Source organism: Neodiprion pinetum, chromosome 7 (genome assembly GCF_021155775.2).
Source record: "Neodiprion pinetum isolate iyNeoPine1 chromosome 7, iyNeoPine1.2, whole genome shotgun sequence".
NCBI classification, from domain to species: Eukaryota; Metazoa; Arthropoda; class Insecta; order Hymenoptera; family Diprionidae; genus Neodiprion; species Neodiprion pinetum.
Window position 1 is genome coordinate 20,814,084 of NC_060238.1, and position 24,905 is coordinate 20,838,988.

The 24,905-nt window shown below is 35.6% G+C and overlaps 3 protein-coding genes and 1 long non-coding RNA gene across 10 annotated transcripts in view; 3 read left to right on the forward strand and 1 right to left on the reverse strand.

Annotated features, from left to right (window-relative positions):
• Frmd5 (FERM domain containing) overlaps nt 1–6,887 on the forward strand; it is a 43,588-nt gene extending 36,701 nt beyond the window's left edge. For 4 of the 7 annotated variants that reach the window (XM_046634101.2, XM_046634104.2, XM_046634102.2 and 1 more), the window contains 3 exons: nt 217–381; nt 1,271–1,786; nt 2,569–6,887. In XM_046634101.2, coding sequence (XP_046490057.1) covers nt 217–381; nt 1,271–1,786; nt 2,569–2,960 — 1,073 coding nt within the window. In that variant the 3' untranslated portion in view covers nt 2,961–6,887. The remainder of the gene's footprint in view (nt 1–216; nt 382–1,270; nt 1,787–2,568) is intronic. The other 3 variants (XM_046634106.2, XM_046634107.2, XM_046634108.2) reach the window with 3 other exon arrangements.
• A 5,827-nt stretch (nt 6,888–12,714) lies between these two features.
• Nucleotides 12,715–24,905, forward strand: part of LOC124222825 (unconventional myosin-Ie) — a 43,263-nt gene continuing 31,072 nt past the window's right edge. The window contains exons 1-2 of the mRNA XM_046634196.2: nt 12,715–13,357; nt 18,491–18,616. Coding sequence (XP_046490152.1) covers nt 13,355–13,357; nt 18,491–18,616 — 129 coding nt within the window. The 5' untranslated portion in view covers nt 12,715–13,354. The remainder of the gene's footprint in view (nt 13,358–18,490; nt 18,617–24,905) is intronic.
• Nucleotides 18,926–24,790, reverse strand: LOC124222826 (arylphorin subunit beta-like). The gene is made up of 7 exons (XM_046634198.2): nt 24,542–24,790; nt 22,291–22,560; nt 21,826–22,156; nt 20,962–21,401; nt 20,038–20,354; nt 19,478–19,824; nt 18,926–19,326 (listed from the first exon to the last, which is right to left on the reverse strand). Exons 2-7 carry the CDS (start codon nt 22,495–22,497, stop codon nt 18,926–18,928), a joined length of 2,043 nt encoding a protein of 680 aa, XP_046490154.1. The 5' UTR covers nt 22,498–22,560; nt 24,542–24,790.
• Nucleotides 19,663–22,074, forward strand: LOC138191218 (uncharacterized). Its single transcript, XR_011177574.1, has 2 exons — nt 19,663–19,799; nt 19,881–22,074. It is a non-coding gene; the product is annotated as an uncharacterized lncRNA (long non-coding RNA).

The following is a 24,905-nucleotide window of genomic DNA, read 5'->3' on the forward strand; positions in this document are numbered from 1 at the left end:
AGACAGCTTTAATCACGCCAATTTATACTTACTTGTACCACATTTTCTTGTAATTCCAAGTTGGAATGCCTCTGGAATTTTCTCGCAACCATATCGACTGAGATTTTCCTTCTCGTGTATACATTTTTTATAGGAATATTTTTTCAAGGTCTAGTAATACTTTGTTCCTGTTGCATACCAGCGATACTTATATACGACTGTTTTGAAAATCAACAGGATACTCGAGCTTGCCACGGAGCTGTCATAGTGCTGGTCTCGACGGTACTGGGATGTGTGAAAGTGGCGGAGTTCCTTTCAGCTCTCCGTACTGCCCAGACAACACTCTGCCTCTGTTGGAGACGGTGTCGGAAGATCAAGAGATTCACGCTCGTCGAAATAACGGTTGGTTGCCGCCACTTCTTCCCAGCTTTTTCATCCTCGTTTTTCGATCTCCAAACCCCGTTCCAAATTGTCTCGTCCCCTTGAATCCGCTGGATTTAAGCAAGGTGTCAGATTTTTTCACCGCGTTTAAAATTATGTACATACCTGAGAAAGCAGAAACAGGCTGCTATCAGGAAATATGTGGGAAATTATAAAACACTGTGTGTAGATATATATTGTATAGTTTTAGTATACATATGTATACATATGTATGTATACGACGTGCACATAGTATCTTAAATTTAATTACTTATAAACTCACTCATCACTCACGAAATTTATCACATGTTCACGATTTTAATATGCAGGTGTTAATTTTTTCGATAGTAATTGTTTCTCTTTTTTTCTTGAACAATCATTTCACCAAGTTGGAAATTTTTTTCAGAAATCTTAAGTTTTTACAACTGCAAGTCAGTAACGATCATAACTACTACAGTTTTAATTTTTTTAATTTTTTCCGATCACATTCGTTTGTTGGATCAGACATTTATTTTTTCTAAGTTTATTACTGAGATATGATCTGTGCTCAGAGAAAAAAGGTATGTACCGTAGTAGAAACGAGAAAATAATGAGGAAACGGTTAGCGAATCTAGAGTTTAAATAAAAAACGATGCATTGAAAATGAGCTCGGATATGTTAGGAGCATTATTTGAGTTTCCACAAATTAGTTGCATGACGAAACGTTTTTGACTATCAAGCTTATTATCATGGTAAAATTTTATCTCGATTATATAATTATTGATAAGTTTAAGCGGGTTGCAACGATTAGCCAAAGTCTTGCTTTTTACTCATAGGCTTTTTTAGATTTTCATTTGTTATTATTTTTTTTATTTCTCTTTCTGTTCTTTAGCCGTAGACGAGAATGATTCGCATGCGAGCGCAGCCGGCGAACAGATACAGCCGGTGAAAAAGTTGAAATTTGCAAAGACGACGTTCAGCAAGGCACCGCCGTTATACAGTCAGAGAATAGTGATAGGTACGGAGGAGTTAAGTGGAAAAAATATCGATAAACTGGTGAGGCAAAAGATAGATTCATTTGAAAAAAGTCCAAAAGTCGTCAGATCCACGGCCCTCATTGTTAAAACGTCAAAAACACTGGCAAATGGAATTTCTTCTTGCCCAAATTCATCGACTTTCAACTCAACTTCAAATATAAAGTTGAACGGTAACGTTTACCTATCCAAAGACTCTGCCCCAACGGATTTGAGCCGAGGTCTATCTTCCTCGTCCGGGCCTTTGCTCGTCGATCACAATCTCCAGGATATCGCAGGCATGAGGAAGTTCCAGGTAAACCCAAAGATAGACGATCCAGCACCGGGGCGAAATCGAATTAACTTTACGGACGGTGATTCTCTTTCGAACACAGGTGAGCTTTGTAAATTTGTATAAATATATATTCTTCCATAAATCAGATTAGTTTTTTTTATTTCTCTCTTTCTATCTGTAATTTGCCTATTGTAAATTATCCCTTATACTTCATACGTATATGTTACATTATATGTGTATAGATTTTCTATTTTTTTTCTTCTTATATAAACAGCTCGCAGGCTTTCTTACCTCGCATGTCTTTTCATTCGTTATTAAACATACGTAATAATGAGACTTGAAAAACTCTTTTATTTAGGTCACCGACGATTTAGTCAAGCTTGAGGGACCGAATACTTATTGTTTACTTTAATTTTCGATAATCAGTATAGAAAAAAATTTGCAAAAACGGCACTAATAAAAGATATCACGAGATTTCATGAAATCCCTTGATTTGAATATAATTGTAACGCTATAACAGAGAAATGCGGTTCATCTAAATTGTGTTATTGTAAATATTTTAACATGGAAAAAGCTGTATTCTGTGTAATGAGATATAAATCCTGCCTTGATTTTTTACCATTTTATATAAACTTGACAATGGATACGCATGAAATATTCACCTTGTGTTTTTCTTGAAACTGGTAACGGTGAGCAAATAGTCTTCTGTCGTAACAAGAATAATATATTATTGAAGTCTTTTTCGTAGATAGAACAGATTCCAGAATAATCTAATCTCAACTCGTTTAAGGATTGCTGCAAATCTTTGAAAGAATAATGGAAAAAAGAGACAAGAGACCTGAATTTTCATAACTAATATAGGTATTGATATGCTTGTTGCAGTCGGTGCTGACGAGGCGGACACGAACGACTATTACTTCAGGGATTCGTTCGACCATTCCTCATCCGAAAGCCAACTATTAGACGCGACAGGAAAGCCTCACAGTAGATCGGTGACGCCTGTGCCGAAGATGCAGAAGCTGCAGAATTCGAAATTATGTTTACAAGTTCAGGGTTCGGGAAAAGTGTCCCATAAACGTCTCCATGTAATAAAAATCTTCGTCCCGGCGCTGATGCTGACCATTGTTGTACTCTGCATTGTGACGGTGCTGATATTCGAAACTGACACCGCGCTGTTCAACAGCATGCGAAAGACACCGGAAATGGTTGCTCTTAGGAATCAGTGCTACGCACCTATAAGGGAATTTTTAAAAAGCAAATTTGGTCTGTTCTGATGTCGTCTACGGTATGAGAAAAATTTTCATAGTCTAAACTCTTAACGACAGTGCCAATTTAATCAGGGACGAGATAGGTTTACTATTATAATAGACCGTGCGGTAAATCGGACCGCGATACTTCTAATCAAATCTAAATTAACGTACGACGTTAACATTACGACGACTTGAAAGTCAATCGCAGCATTAATATTTTTGGTTTTAAGCTGTTTTTACGCTTTCACGATGCCCGTAACTTGCAACGTTAAGAAACTGGAATCTGAATTCCATCGCAGTATCTTTGCCACCCTCTCTCAAAGTGACCAAACTTCCGAGTTTCAATTACTTCAACTTTCATCCGCAGATATTGGAATTGCTTAATTTGAACGCCAATCTTTTTTTGTACGTGTTCGATTGTGGCTTGCGAATTACTACCTGTTGCGAAATCGCTGACACGATCTTAACGAGGGTTAAAAAGAGCGCTGTGATTTAACTGAAAAAGAAAATTAATTAGTAAATAATCTGCTGGCACGTTGTCCGGCCTTTGGCTTTGAAAGAATGACTTTATTCTTTTTTTTTTTTTTTTAATTCAGAAATGAAAATTCAATTATTTCTTTTTAAATTCGAAGCGAAAGTAGGTGTGAACATTTTTTCAATCATGGACTAATAATTATTTGACAAACTATCAATGCGTATAATATGCTATATAATATATAAAAGCACGCGTTATAGAATGAAATTTACCCTATTTTATCGTCAAATGGAAACTGAGGAATAGATGATGTAATCAAAAATGATTTAATATAATAAATCGTTATAGCAATGTTAGGTAATTTTAATGTTCAACGAAAAGCAATTAATACGTAGGATTTAAGGGTATGCGTTTTTATCGCTAAAATAGATGGCATGACAGAGTAAAGAATATAATGTGCTTCGTTTAAGTGAATATAGAAAAAACTGTATAGTTTAGATTGAATATAGAATTCATTTATCATTACACGCCATTCTATCCGTTGGTAATATCTCAACTGAGTTTAAAAATATTTTCTTGCCGCCTCTAAGGCATATCATTGGTTAATATTTATTAATTTAATATATTTATTTCATACAGATACATTTTATATATACACATATATATATATATATAATATTATTTTGTTTAAATTTTCTCTCATGGTTCCTGATTACTTACATAAGTTTACGTATGTAAATCCTTTTACGATCGAGTTTTTTTTTTTTTTTCTCCACGCTTGTTTTCTATTCAAAATCAATTTTTATTCAAAGTTGCTTTGTCGATGCACGTATGCCTTCATTCCCTAATTGTAATCTCTATTTCGTGTATTCTTCTAGTCCACAAAGCGTCCGAGTAATGCGATGAAAGTGAACAAAGAATAATAATGAAAAAGGTGTAAAACGAAGCGATGAAGAGTAAGAGTGTAAAATTTTATTTGTGTAATTGATAGATCTGATTTGTTTTTATTTGTTGGTGAAATGTACTCTTATCGACTAGGAAGATTTTACATCCACTAATATTGGTAGACGTAGAAATAATGTTCACGCATTCCTGGTGTAATTTATCAGCAAAAAAAAAAAAAACAAAAAAAAAAAACAAAAAAAAAATACGAAATAAAATAAAAAAAAAAAAACAACATATGTTTGCATAAGTCTGTGGATTGAAACTCGGTAGCGAAAAAACAGAAAGAAATGTAAATATTATCCAAAAACAAACGTTCATTAAAAATTGGCAAAATTTATTCAATCTATTCTCTATAAGCTTAAATGAAAAATGATCTACAGAAGTTTGCAGGGAAAAAAATATTCACCGAGGACACTTGGCGTGATTTTATTTATTCGTCGGAGGTAATGATAAGAAAATGCTTGGGTATTAAAATTGTTCTATAGTAAATGCCGCCGCTTAGAAATGAATCGCAGCTCCAGTTGTTGTAAAAGATAGGGATTTTTGTCACGAATACACGAGCCGTAGCAGAAAATTTCCCTGTACCGCAGAGCTAAAAAACCTAAACACCTTTTGCAAATCCATGCGTCAGCTGTTAATTGCATTGAGCGAATAAAAAAAAAAAAAAAATCACCTTCCTTCTCTCAAGTTTTGTGTCTGTAATGACAAACCAGAAAGCTAAATACACAATAAACCTGATAAATGAAATAGACGAATCTTTGTAAACTGTCATTGTATTTCGCGTTTGTGAATCCTTGAAGCGCCAAAGTTGATTGCGAAAAGATTGTCTATCTTAAATATTTAACGTTACAAAACCGAACGATTGCGATGGCATCGATATTTTCCCCGTGAAAACTTTCGGACTGACCTTATTTCCTACAAGTGCCTACGCTGTACTAAAAATCTTTTTTAATCAATTATTCGTCTCCGATATATAACGAGCGCACTCTGTGTAAAATTATTTACAAGTTATTTCATCCGGTTCTCTTTTGAATCGCCGTGGTCATTCCACTCTCATCTAATTTGCAATCTCTGCTCGAAACGGAGGCGAAATATTGACATGCCAAAACTTCATGCAAAACTGTATAGTTTCATAGGAACTTTATAGTTTAATAATATATTTACACGAACGATGTTTCTTCGACTTGAATAATTCGCGTAGCCTGAGTGCTTATCGGTAAAACTGATTGCTTCCTTGCGCTGTTTTCTAAGAAAGAAGAATAAATAAATAAATTTAAAAAAAAAAAAAAAAACATAAACAAGTTTGAAAATACTTCCGACCAATTTTTCAATCCCTTCCCCCCCCCCCCCAAAAAAAAAAAAAAAAAAAACAAAACAAAACACCCCCCCAAAAATTTTACGCGAATAATATCAAGTCCGAGAACCGTTGTACAATTGTACTTGGAAATTGTATAAATAATATATAGATGTAAACGAATGTCAATTGCAATATACTTATAATGAATCTAGTTGTAAAGACAAAGAGTTGAACAAAAATTTTGCGGGAGAAAACTATGAAGGAAAGTTAAATAAATTGAAATAGGTAATTCATTGTATACCTATATCACCTGTGTATAGTTATTAATTATTGCGAGTGTGGAAAAACAAAAAAAAAAAACAAATAAAATAATAATAGTAATGATATTAATAATAATAATGATAATGATAATAAAATTTGTCGTACGGCGTAAAAATTGCGAAGATACAATTCTTAAGCATTTTTCAAATCAGTGCTGAATCGAATCCATGTAATGTAATATTTTTAACTTATCGAACGACAAGGAAAAAACAAACGAGAAAGAAAATACGAACAAAGTAAGAATGAGAGAAAAAAAAACTTTCGCGTACAATTTGCACTAGTAAAGTGGTGATAAAAAAAAAAAAAAAAAAAAAGAAAGGTTGAAAAATTGTTGATGACGAATGACGAGATTTGGGAATATTCCGAATTTTAAAAATTACAGGTAAATAGAGCTACATCGAAAAACAGCAAACTATGGGGGAAATGTTTAATTTCTAATCGTAATATTAAATCTGCTGCAATAATTGCGGTACAAATTTCATACATAATAATACAAACGAGCACATTGTATATGTATATTTGTGTATGATTTTTTATTTTAAAGAACGAAAAATAACAAGGTGAAAAAACAACAAGACAAAAAGACAAACTATTACTAGAAAATACTTCTTAGTAACTATACCTAATACTATTATATTCATTGTGATAGGTCATAATAATTGTTCGGCATGAACGGTCTGGCAAAACGATGCAGGTCGAAAAATTAAAGCACGGTAGAAAAAAAAAAAAAATAAAAATATCAAAAACACAAAACAATTCAACTCGAAGAATCTTTAACTGCTAATTGAATGCTAATTGTCTTTCGTTTCAAATTCTTATTTCAGTGAAAACTGAAACGAAGAGCACAAAAAAAAAAAAAATCGTAACAAGAAATAATCGAAGAACCGATATAAAAATTGAGATTTCAGAAAAAGTTTAGTAGATGAAAAAAGGGGGAAAAAAAAACAAATGCTTTTCAGCTACGTGTATAATTAATTATTGATAGCATAATTTTTACGCAATCTTGCCTGGTTATAATAATATTAACAATTATATTAACAGCAACAACAACAACAACAACAACAACAATAGTAACAATATACATTATACTGTATAAGTGTAGTATATATTTGTCTTATATATACTTCTATTTACGTAGAAATTTGACATTTACGTCATAAAAAATACCAAACACTCAACCAAAACAAGAAAGAAAAAAGAATTTTAATTTGATTTATGTACATAATTGTCGCGATTGTGTTATGTATGTGTATGACATCAGCTGGGAATACTACAAAATTCTATGCTTCATGTTCGATGGTTTTTACAATAATCTAATCATCAACATTTAGTAAGATTGGCAAGCATGTAGTAATTTCGTATTCTTCGGCTCTTTAGAAAGAGTTGTAAATGGATCGAAGATCAGCAATCTAGTCGATTGACTTGATTATCAATTGACGTAAGAATTGTAAATCTTCACTTAATCAATCTTGCATACATAAATATTATTTTATATACCGCAGGATTCTCGGCTTTAATATTAAAGCGTTGTTAAATTCCTTTTTTTTTTTTTTTTTCACTTTCGCTCTTTGTCGTTCATGAAATACATACCTTATAACATCCCGTAATTAATTATTATCACGAATACTAGGCTGTTTAATTTTGGTGCGATATATAGATACAGTATATAAATAGATGAAGTAACCTTAGTACAAAATGATTTTTTAGCTGCGTACGTAATAGAAACACATACTGATACAATTATAAATCGTATGTAAATGAGTTTCTATACTAAGTTCTCAATTGATCAACGTGTTTGTAAATAAATAAAATAGAATATAAATTACCTAACAAGTAAAGATGAGGGTGCCGAAAAAAAAGGATAAGCTTGGTGATGGTATGAATAAGATATTACTATTGCCGAAAAATTTTCATTTCGTTTCTATGAAGCATATAACTACATTAAATAGTATGGCGCTTAATTAGCTGACATATCAGTAATAGAAATTTCAATCTCTCGCCTCAGAGGAATCCTATTTGTAATACAGAAATACGTACCTACATAAATTTAAATTTAAAAAAAAAGCACTAAATTTTTTCCATGACAATGATACACAGTAAATAATATACAATCATTATTTTATACAATCAACGAAATTTACTGACAATTAATTAAAGCGATGAAATGATTCATCGAAATATAATTTCACACGTACATACGTATTATTATTTTTACACATTTTTATACGTATTTCTTATTGTCGTTTCGTGTTCAGGTTTTTTCCCCCCTGAGTATACTATATAGTTGTTATGTTTATTTCTCATACAAAAGTTTATTCGAATTGTAAACGAAAACTGCGACGACAAGTATGATCAAAAGAATTTTCTATCAAACCCCGAAATTTCCAATAAACCGCATTGATGATATGCTTGTGTAATTATATTAGCTGTTAGTCAAAAACTTCTAATTATGTGAATTTGTTCAAATTTCCCACTGAAAATACATGATCAAAAAACGTATATACAAATTATTGAAATTTGTCTTCATTAATGCTTCTAACTGCACGTGTTAGTATCGTCGTAATTAATGTAAGTCGTTGAAAACTTGTGTGATAGGTGAAACAAAGAGAAGAAAAAAAAAGAAGAGAATAAAAATTGAAAAAGTAGAAGAAATACAAAAAGACAATTAGCAACTCGTGTTCACTGTATTGTGTTCAAGTACGTAATACATGTATGTATGCATATTTATTATACATCGTGTGCATAAATTAATTCTTTCCTCCATGTTTAACTTTTGTTTCTTACGAACGAAGCCGCTCAACAGCTGTAAAATGATCACATTTATTGAGAGTTTCGATAATTTTTTTTTAATTTTAGTTACCGCTAGACAAAATCGAAATGAGAAGATCGACGTTTCGAACGTATCTTAACCAGTGAATTTTTCCAATTACTTTTATTTTTTGTATGATCTCATATTTCCCGCTAATTTTGCTCTGCGCGAAATACGATTTCATATTTCCCGCTAATTTGAATTTGGAGGAAATACTTTCCTTAGATGCGGGAAATGCTACTTTTTTTTTCCCAAAGATGAGGGGAAAAAAGTGAAGCGGGAATAATATCCCAATTTTGTCCCGCTTTTCAGGTAATAAACGTGAACATTATGGCTGTGAGTCGGGAATAAAAGTATGTTTGTGTCTGTCCATATCTAATTATATCTTATGATTAATATTGTCAGTTCTTACTTGCAAAGTAAATTAATAGTAAACTAAACATCACGCAGATTCGAACAGAAGTTATTAATAACACGTGAATGTGTACGTGAATAATTTGTTTTTTTTTTCAATTCGAAACCTACGGTTTTGTAATAATGATAATACGTCGTTACAAGTATATAAAAATACACTGTTAACCGAACTACTTAAACAGAAATCAGGCGGCCAGTGGGTAGCATTGATATTCCATGTACGTACAGCAGAATGCCGTGTGGAAATTTATTGCAGCATATGCGATGCGATATATACCGTTTCCAGAATAATATAAACAAGTCGCAATCCGTGTATATCAAAAAGTATCAATTGCTGAACGAGTAGAAATAATTAAACAAGAAAGAAAAAAAGGACAAACGATTTTACGAGCACTTTAGCATTTCCACCGATCAGAATTTTTTATCAGGTTAATTTCATGCCACGAATTCAGCTCACTTATCCGGTGTGCAAAAATCTTGGATAGACACGTTGTATGATTACATTCGAATTAGGTGGAGTAACAGCTGAGTACTTGTTATTACAGTTGCGAATAGTTGCGAATTTGGCGCATCACCGTTAAACGGCTTTCTCGCATTTGAATTTCGAGCGAACGTTACACGTATATTCAAGGCACGCGAGACCTTGAATTAGGAGTAGCATTTATCGCGGTCAAATAATATTACGGTGCTTAAATTAATATTGCAATATAATTTTTTTCCTTCCTATTTTGCTGTCCTCATTAACCGCTCATGGAAAACATCGAAGCAAGACTTTCTACTATTTCGAACAGATTTTAACGTATCTAGTATAATTTCAAAACGCAAAGAGAATAAAGTAGTTCCATCTTCGTTGAAATCTTTGAATATGGATATTATAAGACTATTTCAATCAAAGAACAAATGGAAGTTTATCCAAATAATTTTATCCATAGAACCATGTATCGTTCATAGTTTTCTTTTACCGACAATCGTAAGTATGTTTCTTTTGTCGGTTATATTTTTTTTTACGTAGCGAAGAATGCACCGTATTGAAGTTAGTTTATTTCAGTATTAAACTGGTTCATGCGAAGTTATTGTATAAGTGGTATGAGAGCAGTTGCGATGCCTTCGAGTACCGACTAAAATACTATTTATCGTCATCAACGTATGATACAAATGCATGACACATTTGTAGACGTTGAAGTGACGCATTTGACTTAGTTCGAAGCTGATCTCTCGTTCAGATGTATGATATCATTATAACGCGTCAAGGTTCTTTGATTTACAGTTTTTCCCACACGATCCAGCACGTCGATTATTCGGTTGTAATTAACATTAGAAATACCGAAATTAAGACGAAGCTATTTCTACCAAAACAAGTCAAAATAACTGGTCTTCAAAAAATACCAATTCATAAAATTTTATATTATTAAGATTTTTTGAAGACTAGTCATTTTGACTGTAGTTCTAGTGTTAACAATGAGATATCTTCTAAGTTCCTGAATTATAGGCATTGCCTCAATTCAATTGATTCACTTCGATTTGGGTATTTTATGCGCGTTTTCTTCGTGACTCAGTCTGGGATGATATGTATCCATGGTAGTTGAATCAGACGTTTCGATATTTGTTCAGCATTGCCAGAAGGTCGTGTGAAAAACTGCGGTAAAAGTGGAATTTCCACAACGGCCGCAGTTTTCTTGTTCTCACAGGAAAAACGATATTCTTTAGTGAAGTAGAGAAGTATCAGGAATACACGTCAGTCAGGAAAGAAATTCTCCGGCGTTTCTGTAATCCACAACCGTATTTATTATCTCATACGTGACTCACTCCCGCTGTTAGATCTGACAATGAGAGTAGCTCTGACGGCTCTCAAACGACGCGTGATTAAAAAAACTAATTTGTTTTTATTTACCGTCGATTTTACTCTAGAAAATTTAATTTTCATTAGAAATATTTACAATAGAGAGATTTCCGGTAGAACCGGAACTTTAGATTGAACGGGACATGGCAATTTTTCATGCCCATTATTTTGTTGTAAAATCTTGTATGATTTAGTGATTTTCATCGAGCCGTTTCCGAGATCATCGTGAGAATTTGTCGGACAGACCGAGATTTTTATAAAAACTTGTTTTTCATATTTTAGAGGTTGAAAGAGTCGTTGAAATCAGAAAGTGATTTTCGACCGAAATCAATACTTTTGTTAGATCCATAAAGGCGATGAAAAGTAAAAAATGATTGTATGGATGCCGAATACGATGTCTGGAGTTACTTATTATGTGCAAAAAAAAAAAAAAGGAAACTGAAGGAAATAAATGAGCACGTCCGCACAATTTTGATTTTAGAGTAGTTAATTATACTTTCTACAATATCCGCATGACTTAATTTATATATTTACGATATATGATTGTGCGATAATAATAATCATTACTATATCTATAACCTCGACTCGCTGCTCGATTAAAGCAAGATTAGATAGACAAAAATAAGAACATCGATCTGCACTAACAATAATGGTTGCTCAAATAATATGATGTATGTACGTGTCTTGATGAGCGATTTAATAAAAATAATTCTTAGTAGATATACATCATATACAAGTATCAAGTACACCTGGCTTTATTTCGTTATCGAAAGTAATAAAGAACAGGTACAAACTATTCACAAACGAATGCGGTGGAAATTTTTAGATTTTTAAAATTCTCGAAGCATATAGCATTTCAATTTTGAATATTGATAGGACTTCTGAAAAATAGAGAAAAAAAACATGTAGTCGAAGGTTTTTACTGATTTTGGCTACAGTAATCGAGGAGTGAATGGTCAAAAGCAAATAAATCAGTTTTTCGGTAAGAATCGGAATTTCACTTGTTACATCTTTCGATGTATTTCATTAGAGTTAGTTCGTATTAGAAATTAGATTTTGTTCATCGTACTGGAGTAAAAATTTTAGCGACAAAAATCTTCGGCACGTTGAAGGTAATCAATTTCAGGAGTAATATGCCACAGGTGTTTTGAACGGAGTGTCGCGTACCTGATTTAAGAGTTTTTGCGACACTCCAGCTCATTCTTTCGTAAAGTTATGAATCGATTTGAAATTTGTCGTAAAGCGATCGTGCTACCGTCAGTAAGTGCGCTCTAGTCAGCTCGGACCGAATAAATATCTTAAATATCCGGATTTTTCATTCGTTTATTTCGCCGCGAGACAGGCGGAGTTATATTGTTCGGATTATTCGATCATTAAGTAATATGATAATTTATCGGTACTAGCCGACCAGAGCGCACTTCATACAATATTAATACGGTTCTGAGACGAAAAATACCACATCGAATCGATGTTTCACGAAAGAATAACCGGAATTTCCGTAAAAAACTCTTAAATCGATCACGTGACACCGTGTTCCAGACACCTTAATTTCATCGCACCGTCTTAGAATATTCATCGTATGAGGTTGAGAGTCACTGCCGAGCTTCTCGCTTTTGCCGCAAGGGGCGCCATGCGTCGCTGTAAATGATTCTATCGCTCCTAGTCGGCAGTCGAGAATAAACGGCCGTCGAATCGGGTGCGGTGCGGTAACCACAGATTACGAGTCACGTACCAGACGACACAGTTTTCCATGCGTCAGTGTTTCTCGTGCGTGTGAGCAGGTGCAACTGCATAAGAAACGGTGTACGAAAACGGTGAAACCCTGGTTTACTCATCGAACATCGGCAACAAAACCGTGGAACGAAAGCACCGAAATCGAATTACACGCGAAACGCTTGCACCGAGACTCGGTCGGTAACTTGGCGAGGTGTCAGCTGGAAACAGTGGCTGTGTGAGTGACAGTTGAGTGTTGGTGATTCGCGCTTTGTTAGTTACTGTAAATTGTGTGCGAGACTAGTTCGGATTAGCCACACTTTACACAACGACCACGACGACGAGATGGATAAACTGCTGGCGTTTGACAACTGGATGACGATCAGCTACAATTAGGGTATAATAATATCGAGTTCGCTGACTGGTGCATTGTCGTTGCGTTCAATTTTTCAAACTCTTCGTCAAAAATTCACCGCTGCCGGACATCTCGACTGTCTCTTAATCCTGCGGCACGATTGTCTGTTGTTTATATGGTCGAACTGTGAGTGTGCAGTTTGTTATGAACGGAGGAAAACACTAAAGTGCAGGACACATTCGCGTCAAAATGGTAAGTAGCGTGACGATTGTTTTTTGTTTTCAGCATACCCTAGTTTGTGTTTCTCTTCTAGTTAATCTACTTTCTCCACGACTGTTATTCGGTATGGTCGATGCGATGCGTAGATAGGAAAACTATCGCGATTGTCGTAACGTAGAAAACAAAACATTGCAAAGAGAATGAGAGAGATTTTACCTCTCGTTTATTGCTATTCTCACTTTAAATTTCTCTTTGATGACCTGCCGCAATAATTGCGGAGAGCTACTTTTACAACTCGATGATGTTTTGAAATACACAGTTTCGAGCCATCGAGCTCTAAACTGTTTTCGGTTATCGGGGCGCCGTCGTTACGGGAATTATTATGTTATCTTCGTTAATCGGTGAAAGACCGTCTGATATCAGTTGTAGGCGTATTTCACGATTGTTAATTTCGCGCGAGGCGAAGTCGGTTCTGAGTCACTACGACTCTATTATCTCCCGATATCTTCTTAAGGATGTTTTATACGCGTATACAACGGCTTTTGACGTCGCTGATTGTTGCTATTCTACGGATTAGTCACCGACTCTCCAAGTTTCAGTTTTATGTCACGTATCAGTTATGTACTGCAGGTACAACTAAAGAAAAGTCAGTATCTTGTTCGTGAATACCTTATATACGTTTGCTGAATTTTTTCTGCAGAATAAATTAGCATCATTCGTTTTTAAAACAGGCTTTACGATTACGCTCGGAAATTTATGAGACAGGGCTTTGAAACCTAGCGATGATGCACGCCGCCTCTTTGTGACGCCGGAAGGTCCTTCTTATTGTGTTGGAGAAAATAACCACGTACCTCATGCGGACAAAAATCTGTCCGGTTTACGCGCGAGACGTTTCTCGGAAGGATAATGACGCATGAGGCGAACTTGTTACCATTGCTTTTTCACATTAAATTCAAATATTCTATTCACCGCCTGACGTACGTTCTTATCAAGTATCGTTTACATCTATGTGTGCAGAATCATCTGTGAGCAGGCGCAATTCACGCGCGCTAAATTTCAAAATTCTTTTTTTTTTACACAGTTTCTGGTCTTTCAAGTCCAGTACGAAAGAAATGAGGAACGAAAAAAAAAGACAAGAATGCATTACACAGTAATGATGTGGAATCTAAACCGCGTTGTTTATTCATTTTTTTTTTCACTTGATATTAATGAAAGAAAATCGTATTGTTTGGAAACTACGATACTTGCGGTTTTGATGAATGTAATGAATTCGTCGTATCTTTCAAGTCGTGTTATTACACACGCGGATGAGCATAGCAGATGACGATTAGGCGTGTTGTCATTTCGTCTTCGCTCATACTCTGAGTAGTTTCTCGTAATCTATTCTCCATGTTATACGGCGAGTCAGCATCATTAACATATACGAACCTATACGAAGAATCTTCTCTCCGCTTCCCCATTGACTCATCCGTTACTCCGTTACTTGGATTCCTTGCATACATATACAATAATATACATAGGTGTATAAGTTCGTATGTTCAACGCAGAGAAAATAATTTTACAAGTTCGTCTTTTTTGAAGAAACATGCACGTCACGGATTTGAAACAGTTGATGTGGTTGTTTTCGTAAATTCTACTCGTTTTACACTTTCTATTTTCTACTACCACGATCTACGTTAAAGTCTTATGATAATAATCATCGAAGGCTGTATAAATTGTCGAAAATGAGATCGAAAATAAATCGGTTAATTGGAGCTATTTAAGACTATCATCAAACTATGTTAAAGAAAACCCTTGTATTGTCATTTTTTTAAATTTAATAGATATACTTACTTTATATTTTTATTTTATTATCAATGTGATTGACATTTTGTATGAAAAAAAAAACGTGCATGTAACAATTCATTACAAACATGTGTGATCCGTGAATCGATGGATGAAAAGAAAAAAATTATACATACGAGAAAAAAACGTATTTCACTTCTTGTAAGATTGAAATTTTTTGTCACTTTTCGTCGTCCCAAAGTCGATGCATAGTATTTTTTATCTTGTGTTTCTTACATCGAAAAGTTGAGCTATGTTTTCGTTTTTTTTTTTTCTTTTACTTTGCATCTTATTTTTTATTCATAAAATCTTCTGGTTTCCAATTTTGTGTCTATTAAAAATACAAACGACGGCTTTCAAAGCTATTTTAATTTTGATTAAACAAGTATTCTGCAACTGCAGCTGCAAACGTGTTGTATTTTGAGAATATAAAATTAAAAGAAAAAAAAACAATCACAACAATCGAAATAAGGATAGCTTTAACGAGGAAGCAAGTAATAATAATTCAATTCTTAAGTCTCGAAATTGCAACAGTTTTTAATGAAAAAAATTTACCCAACTTTTAAAGACAAGGCGAAAAATCTCTTTGCCGATGAACTTTGAAGTAAGATATCGCCGCTGTAATACCGTTCTTGGACTGTTGTAACAACCTGATTAAAATTAGTACGTCTGCGGTGTTTATGCGGGGGCGGTACCGTTATGTTTTACTTTCTTCGGTAGCCTCATTTATAATCATAACAACACCGCCGGCGTACAATTGGAGAATTATGCATACAGCATACCTGCAACATCGCGTGCATAACATTAAAGTATTTGTTGGTATCCATGTAATTAATCTTTTATCACTTATCGTACAGCCATCCGTTTTGCTCGGATCATTAATTTACATTTTTTAGACACAACTAGCATATTGGATAATTCAGATTTCGCGAATCTGTTTTAACTCTCTTTATCGTTGAGAATTTTTTAATTTTCTTTTGTCAAATCAGAGCCGTCATTGGACTCGCGGCTGTAACTCAAAAATTTCAACGTCGGTCCGAGAGAGAAAAAATGCAAATATTTCGTCACGTCGAAGTTTGCAACGTTATCGAAACGATTCATGTTGAGGAGAAACTGTCATTTCGCAATTTTGGAAATGTTTGAAAATAAGTAAACCGCTGTAAAACAACACGTACTCATATTTTGCAATCTTAATTTCATCAAAATCATTGTAAAAATAAAAAAATAGTAATTTTTTTCCCAATGTTTAGTTACGATAACGTTACCAACTTAAACATCGTATTACTTCGATTAAACTTTTCATACATTTAAAAAGTAAATTGTTCTTTTGCTTTTTATTCCTTGCATTCTTTGTTTTTTTTTTATTTTCTCACTTCTCTCACCGTAATAATTAGTACAAAATATACGGAGTGCAGAAAAACTTTTGCATAAATGTTGTATGTAATATCTATTTCAAGGAAATTGTAAGAATTCAGTGCGAATAATTTTTTTCGTTGGCTTTGCTATTCTGAAAATTGAATTACATTCGTAATTTAATTACACGTACATGCTGTACATCATCAATTTGAATATTTATTTTACCACGCGTCTCGGAACGTGAGTTGTTACATACAATTTTTATCAAGGCACAAAAATCGTCGTGTCGAGTGGTTTCACTGGAGCACCGCCGGCGGAAGTTCGGTTTATGAACAGAGAGAGACTTTTAGCGAACAGTACCAACCGGAAATGTGTAATCATCTTAGAACCTTGGAGTCTGATGTCCTCGAGTGCTCGCAATCGCAGCAGCGCAATCACCCCGGTCCTTTCTTGCTTTTAATATATCGCATATGAAGTACCGGGTCGTAACGCATTATAACAATAACAATGATAATAATAACTCTTCAAGTCACACATTATTGTGCTGGGTCAATTTTTATAATAAGATAGTATTCTATGGTTTTTAGGGTCGCCGATTACGAATCTGAAATCAGAGTTTGAAAATTCAAGATGGTGGACAAAGATTTAAAAATTCATCGTACACGGTTAAAAAAATCTATGCAGGGGTTTTTGGTGTCGCCGATTGGATTTGTAATACTGAATTTTCAAAATCTGATTTCAGATTCGTAATCAGTGATCCCAAAAACCCCTGTACAAAGTTTTTTTTTCCGGATTCGAACGAATTTGAAATTTTCTCCTGCCATATTAGATCCGTCATTTTGAATTTTTTAAATCTGATTTCAGATTCTTAACCAGTTATCACAAAAATTTTCAATTTATGTAAAACATGTATATATACGTGTAGAGGGGTGACATTCTCGGAAATGAATTATTCCTTAAATTTTTACGATTTTTTTCGATCAATTTGTTTCTAACAATAACAATTTACATCATATCGAAACAATTAATCCCGAGTATTGAAAACCTATTAGTGTACTATCAGAAATAGTAAAAAACCGCAAGAAAAGTATCTGGAAAAGTTCTCTAAATATACAAAAAATGAACATGAAATAGGTGATAATAATACCTTCCCCAATTCTCGCATTATATCTTTTATCGTACAAATTTTCACGCGTTTAATTCTGTATGAAATTTCGACATGTGTTACGGATACGTGAGATTGAAGAGCGAAAAATATAATGAAATATTTTGAAATCTTTTAAATATGTTCAATGCTGTACTTTCTCTGTTCTACTTTCATTATAAGTGAACAGAAAAAACTGTTGAACGGATTTGATTAATGATCAATAGAAATCGTTCAGGATCGCAAAAAAATAGAAAATAACGAGAAAAAAAAAAGTTAAATGTACTTAGTTAAAGTTTATCGTTCAATAATTACCGGTTGATGATAGTCAATTATCCGAGACACGATGATATCCATTGGCTTTCTTCATTGAGCATGAATCTGCACTTGTTCCAGCGTTATATATCCTTCGGTTTTAATTTATGTACATATTGAAATATTCTGTTGAGAAACAGAGAATTAAATAAATAATAAAAATTAAAATTTCAGCGGTTAGTCGAATTTATAGTTGCTGTTGCGTGATTCTGTCTTGTTCATTGTTTCTGTTCAATCGCACACAAATACCTAATCCGTAAAAATGACTAAAGCAGAGCGGATGTCGGCTGTACGTTTTTTCGCTCTTGCCACATACAACAATAATTGTGATGATAATTCATCCTAACGTCACTACGATTGATTTTAAATCTACTCGTTGTGCAAAATATGTTTTGTATCGGAGTTTGTTTTTTTTTTTTTATTTTGACACAGCTCAATCGGAATCCGTAAATTTCAAGATTTCCTTTTAGTAACTGAACGTTTAGTAAACGAACAATGAAATTTTCCTTATTTTTTTCTCGTTTCAGGTCTATCACTGGCAGAGTCAAAATGTCAAGGTGTCGGGTGTTGACGACATGGTATTACTACCAAAAGTCAACGAGGATTCGATCGTTGAAAATCTGAAAAAACGATACATGGACAACTATATATTTGTATCCTTGAAAAATAACGCAAAGTCTGAATCAACTATAAATTCAGTACCTTAGAATTATGAATAATATCTTCAAATTGTTACATTCAGTTTCTTATATTCCAAATTATTTGAACAATTTCTTTTTCTGTAATAATTTCAGGGTGTTTCAAGATCATAAGCAACCAAGCGTCGTTTCTTATTTGTAACAACAGCTGCAGTTGAACGTATAAGATGACGAATAACGTAAAGAATAATACAAAGCGTGATGAATATATTGCAACGATAACAAAAACACATTCGTCGATTACTTTGCCGTTTGAGGTGATATTCAATTTGTTTCGCGAGTCTTATGCTTGATTTTCGAACGTTCCGTATGGTAGATTTTTACATCCTTGAAGTAGGCGTTCGGCAAACGGGCAGGATCAACCGTCAGAGGTCTGTCCAGGGGAAATGTGATCGATTTTCTTAAAGGTAAATGAGTGTGGATAAATTCGTCAATCGGTGAACCTATGTAGACGAATAGCCGAAGTGGTAGCCCATCGATCCTGCCCTTAGGAATGGAGTTGCGAAGCTTCAGGGCGTAAAGATACCACGGCATTTCAAAGGTGTCGTTGATATCCCTCAGGGAACGAGTAACTTTCTCGTAGAACGAATCGCCGCTCATATCCTCCGGTACCGCTGTGTAATCCTGCGTGCTATTCCTCTGAATAGTGAACGTTCCGTTTTCAACTGAAATCAGAAGAAGAGAAAAAAAAGCGTGCAGTCAAATCAGGAGAGTAGCGAAGAAACAATGGTCTGGAAGGTCGTCAATGAAGTCCATGGGAGGCAAGAACCGTACAATTAACTATCAACAATTTTGACTTATGCGGATTTTACTGACGGTTTACTGTGAACACGTTCAGGAGCAGGAAGTTCTTGTAGTTCTCCGATATGCTCAGCTCCATTTGGTTGAAGTCGTACTTCGGCCCCAGGAACACCCGGACCCAAACCGATGTCACTTTCGCACTTTTCACCGTGATATTGTAGCGGTACGGCAAGTGGTTCAATCGGCATTGGCGAACCTTGACCACCGACTCATCTCGCCCATTCGGCACTTTGAGACCCGTCGAGACTAGGTAATCCACGTCCTCGAAGTATGTGAAAATAGGTTCCACCTCAACTGACTGTATCACCACGTCTTCATGTACCAGCTCTTCGTAAACGTAGGTACACAAATGCGAGGAAAAACTGGAAAAAGGAAAATTTAACGTTACGTAGCGAATTTACTTTACGATTTATTTCAGATTGCGTGATAACGACAACTTGTTTCTGTTTCTAACGCTTTATGGATCTATCGTCGAATTTGATCTGTGATAACGAAGTGAGGAGTAAATGCAGACCTCTGATATGGTTTGGAGTGAGAATTTCTTAACTTGCACTGTAAGTGGAAGAAGAACTAACTCGTGATAGATGTTGACTATTCTTTGGGTGAGTGACCAGTACATCGGATCCCTGTGTCCGAGAGCAAAGTGGTCCAAAGTGCTCGGACATGGTGTGTGCTTAGTTTTGGGGCGAGGAGCACAGCCCAGAATGTGTTTTGCCAATACGTAGTAGGTGCCGTAGAACGGCAGGTTAATCGAGTCTGCGTTTCCCTCAAGAATATTACCCAGAAGTTCGACATACGCTTGTTTATACGTCTCCCTCGATTCACCGTCGGTATCCATTACTCTCTCGGTATCCAGTGCTGAAGATAATCGTGACTCAAGGTCGCGAACTTTCTATCCAAATAATGAAAAGAGAAATTTTTGTTTCGGCAGTATATTTATTTGTCGCCATGCGGTGCTTGGACATTCCAATAATTTACATCGGGATGTGATTTTCTAACAACTTGGAACTGAGGAAGTGAGTGAGTGAATAATGATCGTCTGTTGTTCGTTCATTCTGTTAATCAAATGTCATAAATTACTTACAATTCATGAACCAGTGAACGAGTTACGGTAAATCTGAACCTCAGTTCACTTACGATGTTCAAGTTCGTAACGTCAATGTACAACGTAGCTTTAAGATTCTCTGTGGAATGCGGTAAACTGTGCAAAGTAAGCAAAAGTAACTCATATTTTGTTAACTCGACACCTTCGAAGTCATTCTACATTTGTAATACAATAATTTTTGTTTTATTGCTCTGGTGACATTAACGTTACTAACTTCAACCTCGTTCATTTTCTTGGTTACGAATTGTCACGGATAGTCTAGTCCATCTAATTTGCTGCAAGTATAACAAGTGAGGAAAAGAATGAAGCTTCTTTCAACCACGTATGTTCAAACATAATTCCATCATTTCGTTCTATCGGAAATTTTTTTAAACTGTAGCTGTTTCACGCTCACCTGTAGCAGTGGGAAAAGGTGGTTTGGAATCCGCGATCTCTTTTTGCGACTGGGAAACTGACATCCATTGGGATAGCTGGCGTTGGGATAATGTCCATAGGGAAGCGGATAGTTCCAATCGAATTCTTTTATAGCCTCGAGGTTGTTGGAAAGGCGTTCCATGTTGTAAAGTGCCAAAGTGTGCATTTGCCACCACAGAAAAGTCTCGCCGCGAGGCGGCCAGGCAGCTAAAACGTCGTCGCTGATCTCTAGACTGCCCAACCAGAATGGTCGCAGCAGGTGAGCGTAGTGCATCGCTTCGGCCAGCGACACGTCATTCCTGAAGTAATTGAGTCGCTGCTCTTCTTCGTCGAAGTTGTAGTTCTTGGTGTTGCGCCGGATTCCGTAAGTCGCCGGAATCACTGAGTAACCTTTGGGGGATATATGACTGCTGCTGATGTCTGAAAGAAACCGAAAAACGATTTGTGGTGATTGAAACGTAATCATTCGAATTCACTTGAAACTGCATGCAATGTGGACCTCATGAACTTGCTTGCAATCAGGTCGCCGTATAAATTAGTGATTTGAAATCAATCGAACGTTCGAGGAAATCCTTGACAACGATGGAATTCGAGCCACCTGTTAGTATTGCAAATTACTTGGAAATCAGTGAGAAGTTGAACAACTATCGAAAATCTTGGGAACGCTTGGAAATCAGTGAGAAGTCCAGAGTTTAGGGATCACTTGGAAATCAGGGAAAGTCAAACTTATACTCTTCATCAATGGAAGTATGTACCTTGCAATTCGGTGAGAAATGAAACTATTACAGCCCTTGGAATTAAGTTCCGATAACGTCAGTTTAATAAAGAACTTGAATTGGCTAACCGTTACGCCACATGATCTCCTGCGCCCTCTTGATGACCGTTTCGCTGAAAAATAGATGTGGTTGGATCTCATGTAAGGCCGGAACGCGGATGAACCTTGTTGCTTTATGATGAATAACCGCGATGCTAAAAGAGTAGGCGAACATTCCCTCGTTCATGTGGATTCGGGCCCAAGCCGCGGTCTTGTTGAGCGTTTCGAAGTCCTTCGCATTCAAGAAAACCCTGAAGAGGTCGATTGCTTCCCCGAGTAGCTCGCTGTAAAAAGGTGAGAAGACTTTGCCCCGCGGCTGCATCCCTTTCTTATAACGAGCTAGGAAGCTTCTTACGCATTCCTTTACCCAACGATTCATGAAAGCAGAAAGTACATACACAGAAATCCGTGCTGAAATTAGGTGGAGGATCAATTTCGCCTTTTTCGCATTACGGTGGCACACTTTAGTTTGGTTACCATCTTCTCTACACCTACCTCGTCGTTATAGTTCACAATGTTCTTCTCAATTTCATAAGACATTCCCAATTCGTAGTATGAACCATCGCCGCTAATCTCCGGCTGATCGATGTACCGTAGCAATTCGTAAACTGTTTTTTGCTCCAGTAGAAACTCTTCATTTGCGATCCACGAGATTGTTGGCGATATCGCCAATACTGCGAGGATTGCAAGATCTCGCAACATTTTTTTTTTTTTATTGTCGAGTTGGTTACTGAGACGGTGATCCGATTCGGTATTATCGGTAACCTGCATGGAAAAGATAATATGTGAAATACAAATATGGAGGGTATAGGTAACGAGTATCTCATATGGGTTTCCAACCGAAAAATTGTCCGCCAAAAAGCATGAAGTGGTGGTTCAACAAGTCGCCAGTCAGCGCTTGTAAGCAATAAGAGAAACTGCAGTAACGCCATCTTTATTTCTCTCTAGGTACACTTGGGGACAATGAATCTGAGACGGCTAGTTTTCTACACCAGACAGTTATGTTGGCAGTACCGAGAAACCTACAGCGCCACAGTCGGCCGAGTGCGAAACAAACTCAATCTCAATGAACATAACACAACCCATGACCGTCGGATTTAACCTTGGAATAATGACTTGCTGGATTGACACGTATTCTAAGGTTAGATTCGACGGTCATGGGTTGTGTTACGTTCATTGAGATTGAGTTTGTTTCGTAATCGGCCGACTGTGGCGCTGTAGGTTTCTCTGTGTTGCCAACTTAACTGTCGAGTGTAAAAAAAAAACCGTCTCATATTCATTGTCCCCAAGTGTACTTTACGAACACTTTTTATACACGGAGGTAGAGTCCTCCTTACCTCTACATTGGCGTGGTAATTTAATGTGTAATGGGGCTTCGAGAATCGAGTATACAACATTTTTGTTTGTCACCTCTCACCTCTTTTCACGACAAAGAATTAAAGTGGCAATTTCTAAACCTACGGAGTGCGATGATCTGAATACTGGACAATGTGACATGTTTGACACGGACTACTTGTCGCGTGTTTAACAGAATTGCATGTAGAATTGTACGTATGCATAGAAATTAGAAACTGGAGAGAAACGAGGTGATTCAATCCGATCCGGAAACAACTTTTCTCGTATTGTTAACAAAGTTCACTTTGATGAGTTATGCTTCGTGGGTTTTCTTTTCTTCTCTATTGCAGCCTTTGTTTTATTCGTTCGATTAGTGACGAGATTACAGAGAATGCGGAAGAAAAAAATGTCACGTAGAAGCAAAACATATGATTGACTTTATTTTGGCCTCAGTTTCTATTCTTCTTCTTCTCGATTCACGTAGCTTAATGAATCAGAGAATAATTATGTTACAATAATGTTAAATAAATTCCGCTTTACTTCCGTGTTTGTGTGTAATATTCAATGTCAAAATTATACCCTGCGTAATATTTAATAAAGTATACTGTATACACGCCTACGACGTGTGCTTGGTGCCTGTCATTCCTAAATTTGGCAAGAATGTTAAATTAAGCGGTACGCGCTTTTACGTAAATTGTGCGTATGATGTTCTTGATAAACGGATAAATTTCATAAACATTTTACGCCTATTTCATCTCAATGACAATAATTTTTCCATCACTTGGAACATTTTCAACCTAAAAATCTCGTTTCTTCAGCATAAACTTTTCCTTTCAAGTACCGTTTGAAATAAATTTTAATCCCTATTGGGGTGGGGTTGAAGTTCCGAATTTGAAAAGTTCCGATAGCGCCTGATTCTGGGTGTAAAAAATCAGAAAAAAAATATCCAATGCAACGAAAAATCAAAATGGTGAAATTTCACCGAGCCAGAAATTCAGAAAACTGAAAATCTTGGATCATTCGGGATTCAAATTTTCGCATTTTTGCAATTTCGTAACTTTGAGCGTCGGGTTTCGGAGCGGATTCGAAACTTTGATATTTCGTCAAAGTTTGATATCTTTACTTTAACCTCAGCCGGCTGGCACGGGGTCCAGTTGACCCCGTCACCGACTTTAACGTACAATTTTAAAGACGGCGTGTTTGAATCGGGGTTTTTTGTGCAAGTAAAATGAAGAATGATTGAAAAAACGTATTGCGTATTGTTTTATTTTTTTTGCTTCGAGAATTTCTCCCACATCCTCCACCGTTTTTTGCCAAAACTAAGATTGGAGTCTATTTCTGAATCGTTAAATTTTGTCTCAGAATTTTGTTCAAGTCGTGAAATGAAAGGGATAATTAAACAAGGACGAACCTGTTTCCGACGTCGTTCTTAATTTATATCCGGTTTCAGTCGCATCGCTTATCACGAACTAGGACAACGACTCGGTGCGTTTAACAAATTTAGCCGTCTTCTTAATAGTTTCGTGCAGGTTTCGCTTAGGTTTAGACTTGGAAAGACCAAAGACGTTCCCTCGCCAAACAGTTAGACCAGTTAACCAGAATTTATTTTATTTTACGTTATATTATCGCGTTTAGTAAAATAAAAACGCGTGCTACTGAACGTGATGACTAATTCTGACTAAATAATTTAGCTGGCTTGTTTCAAGTGCAGTTAATTGTGTAACACTACGTAACAGAAACGTCGAGGACACGACCAATCTGCGCGAACATGTCAC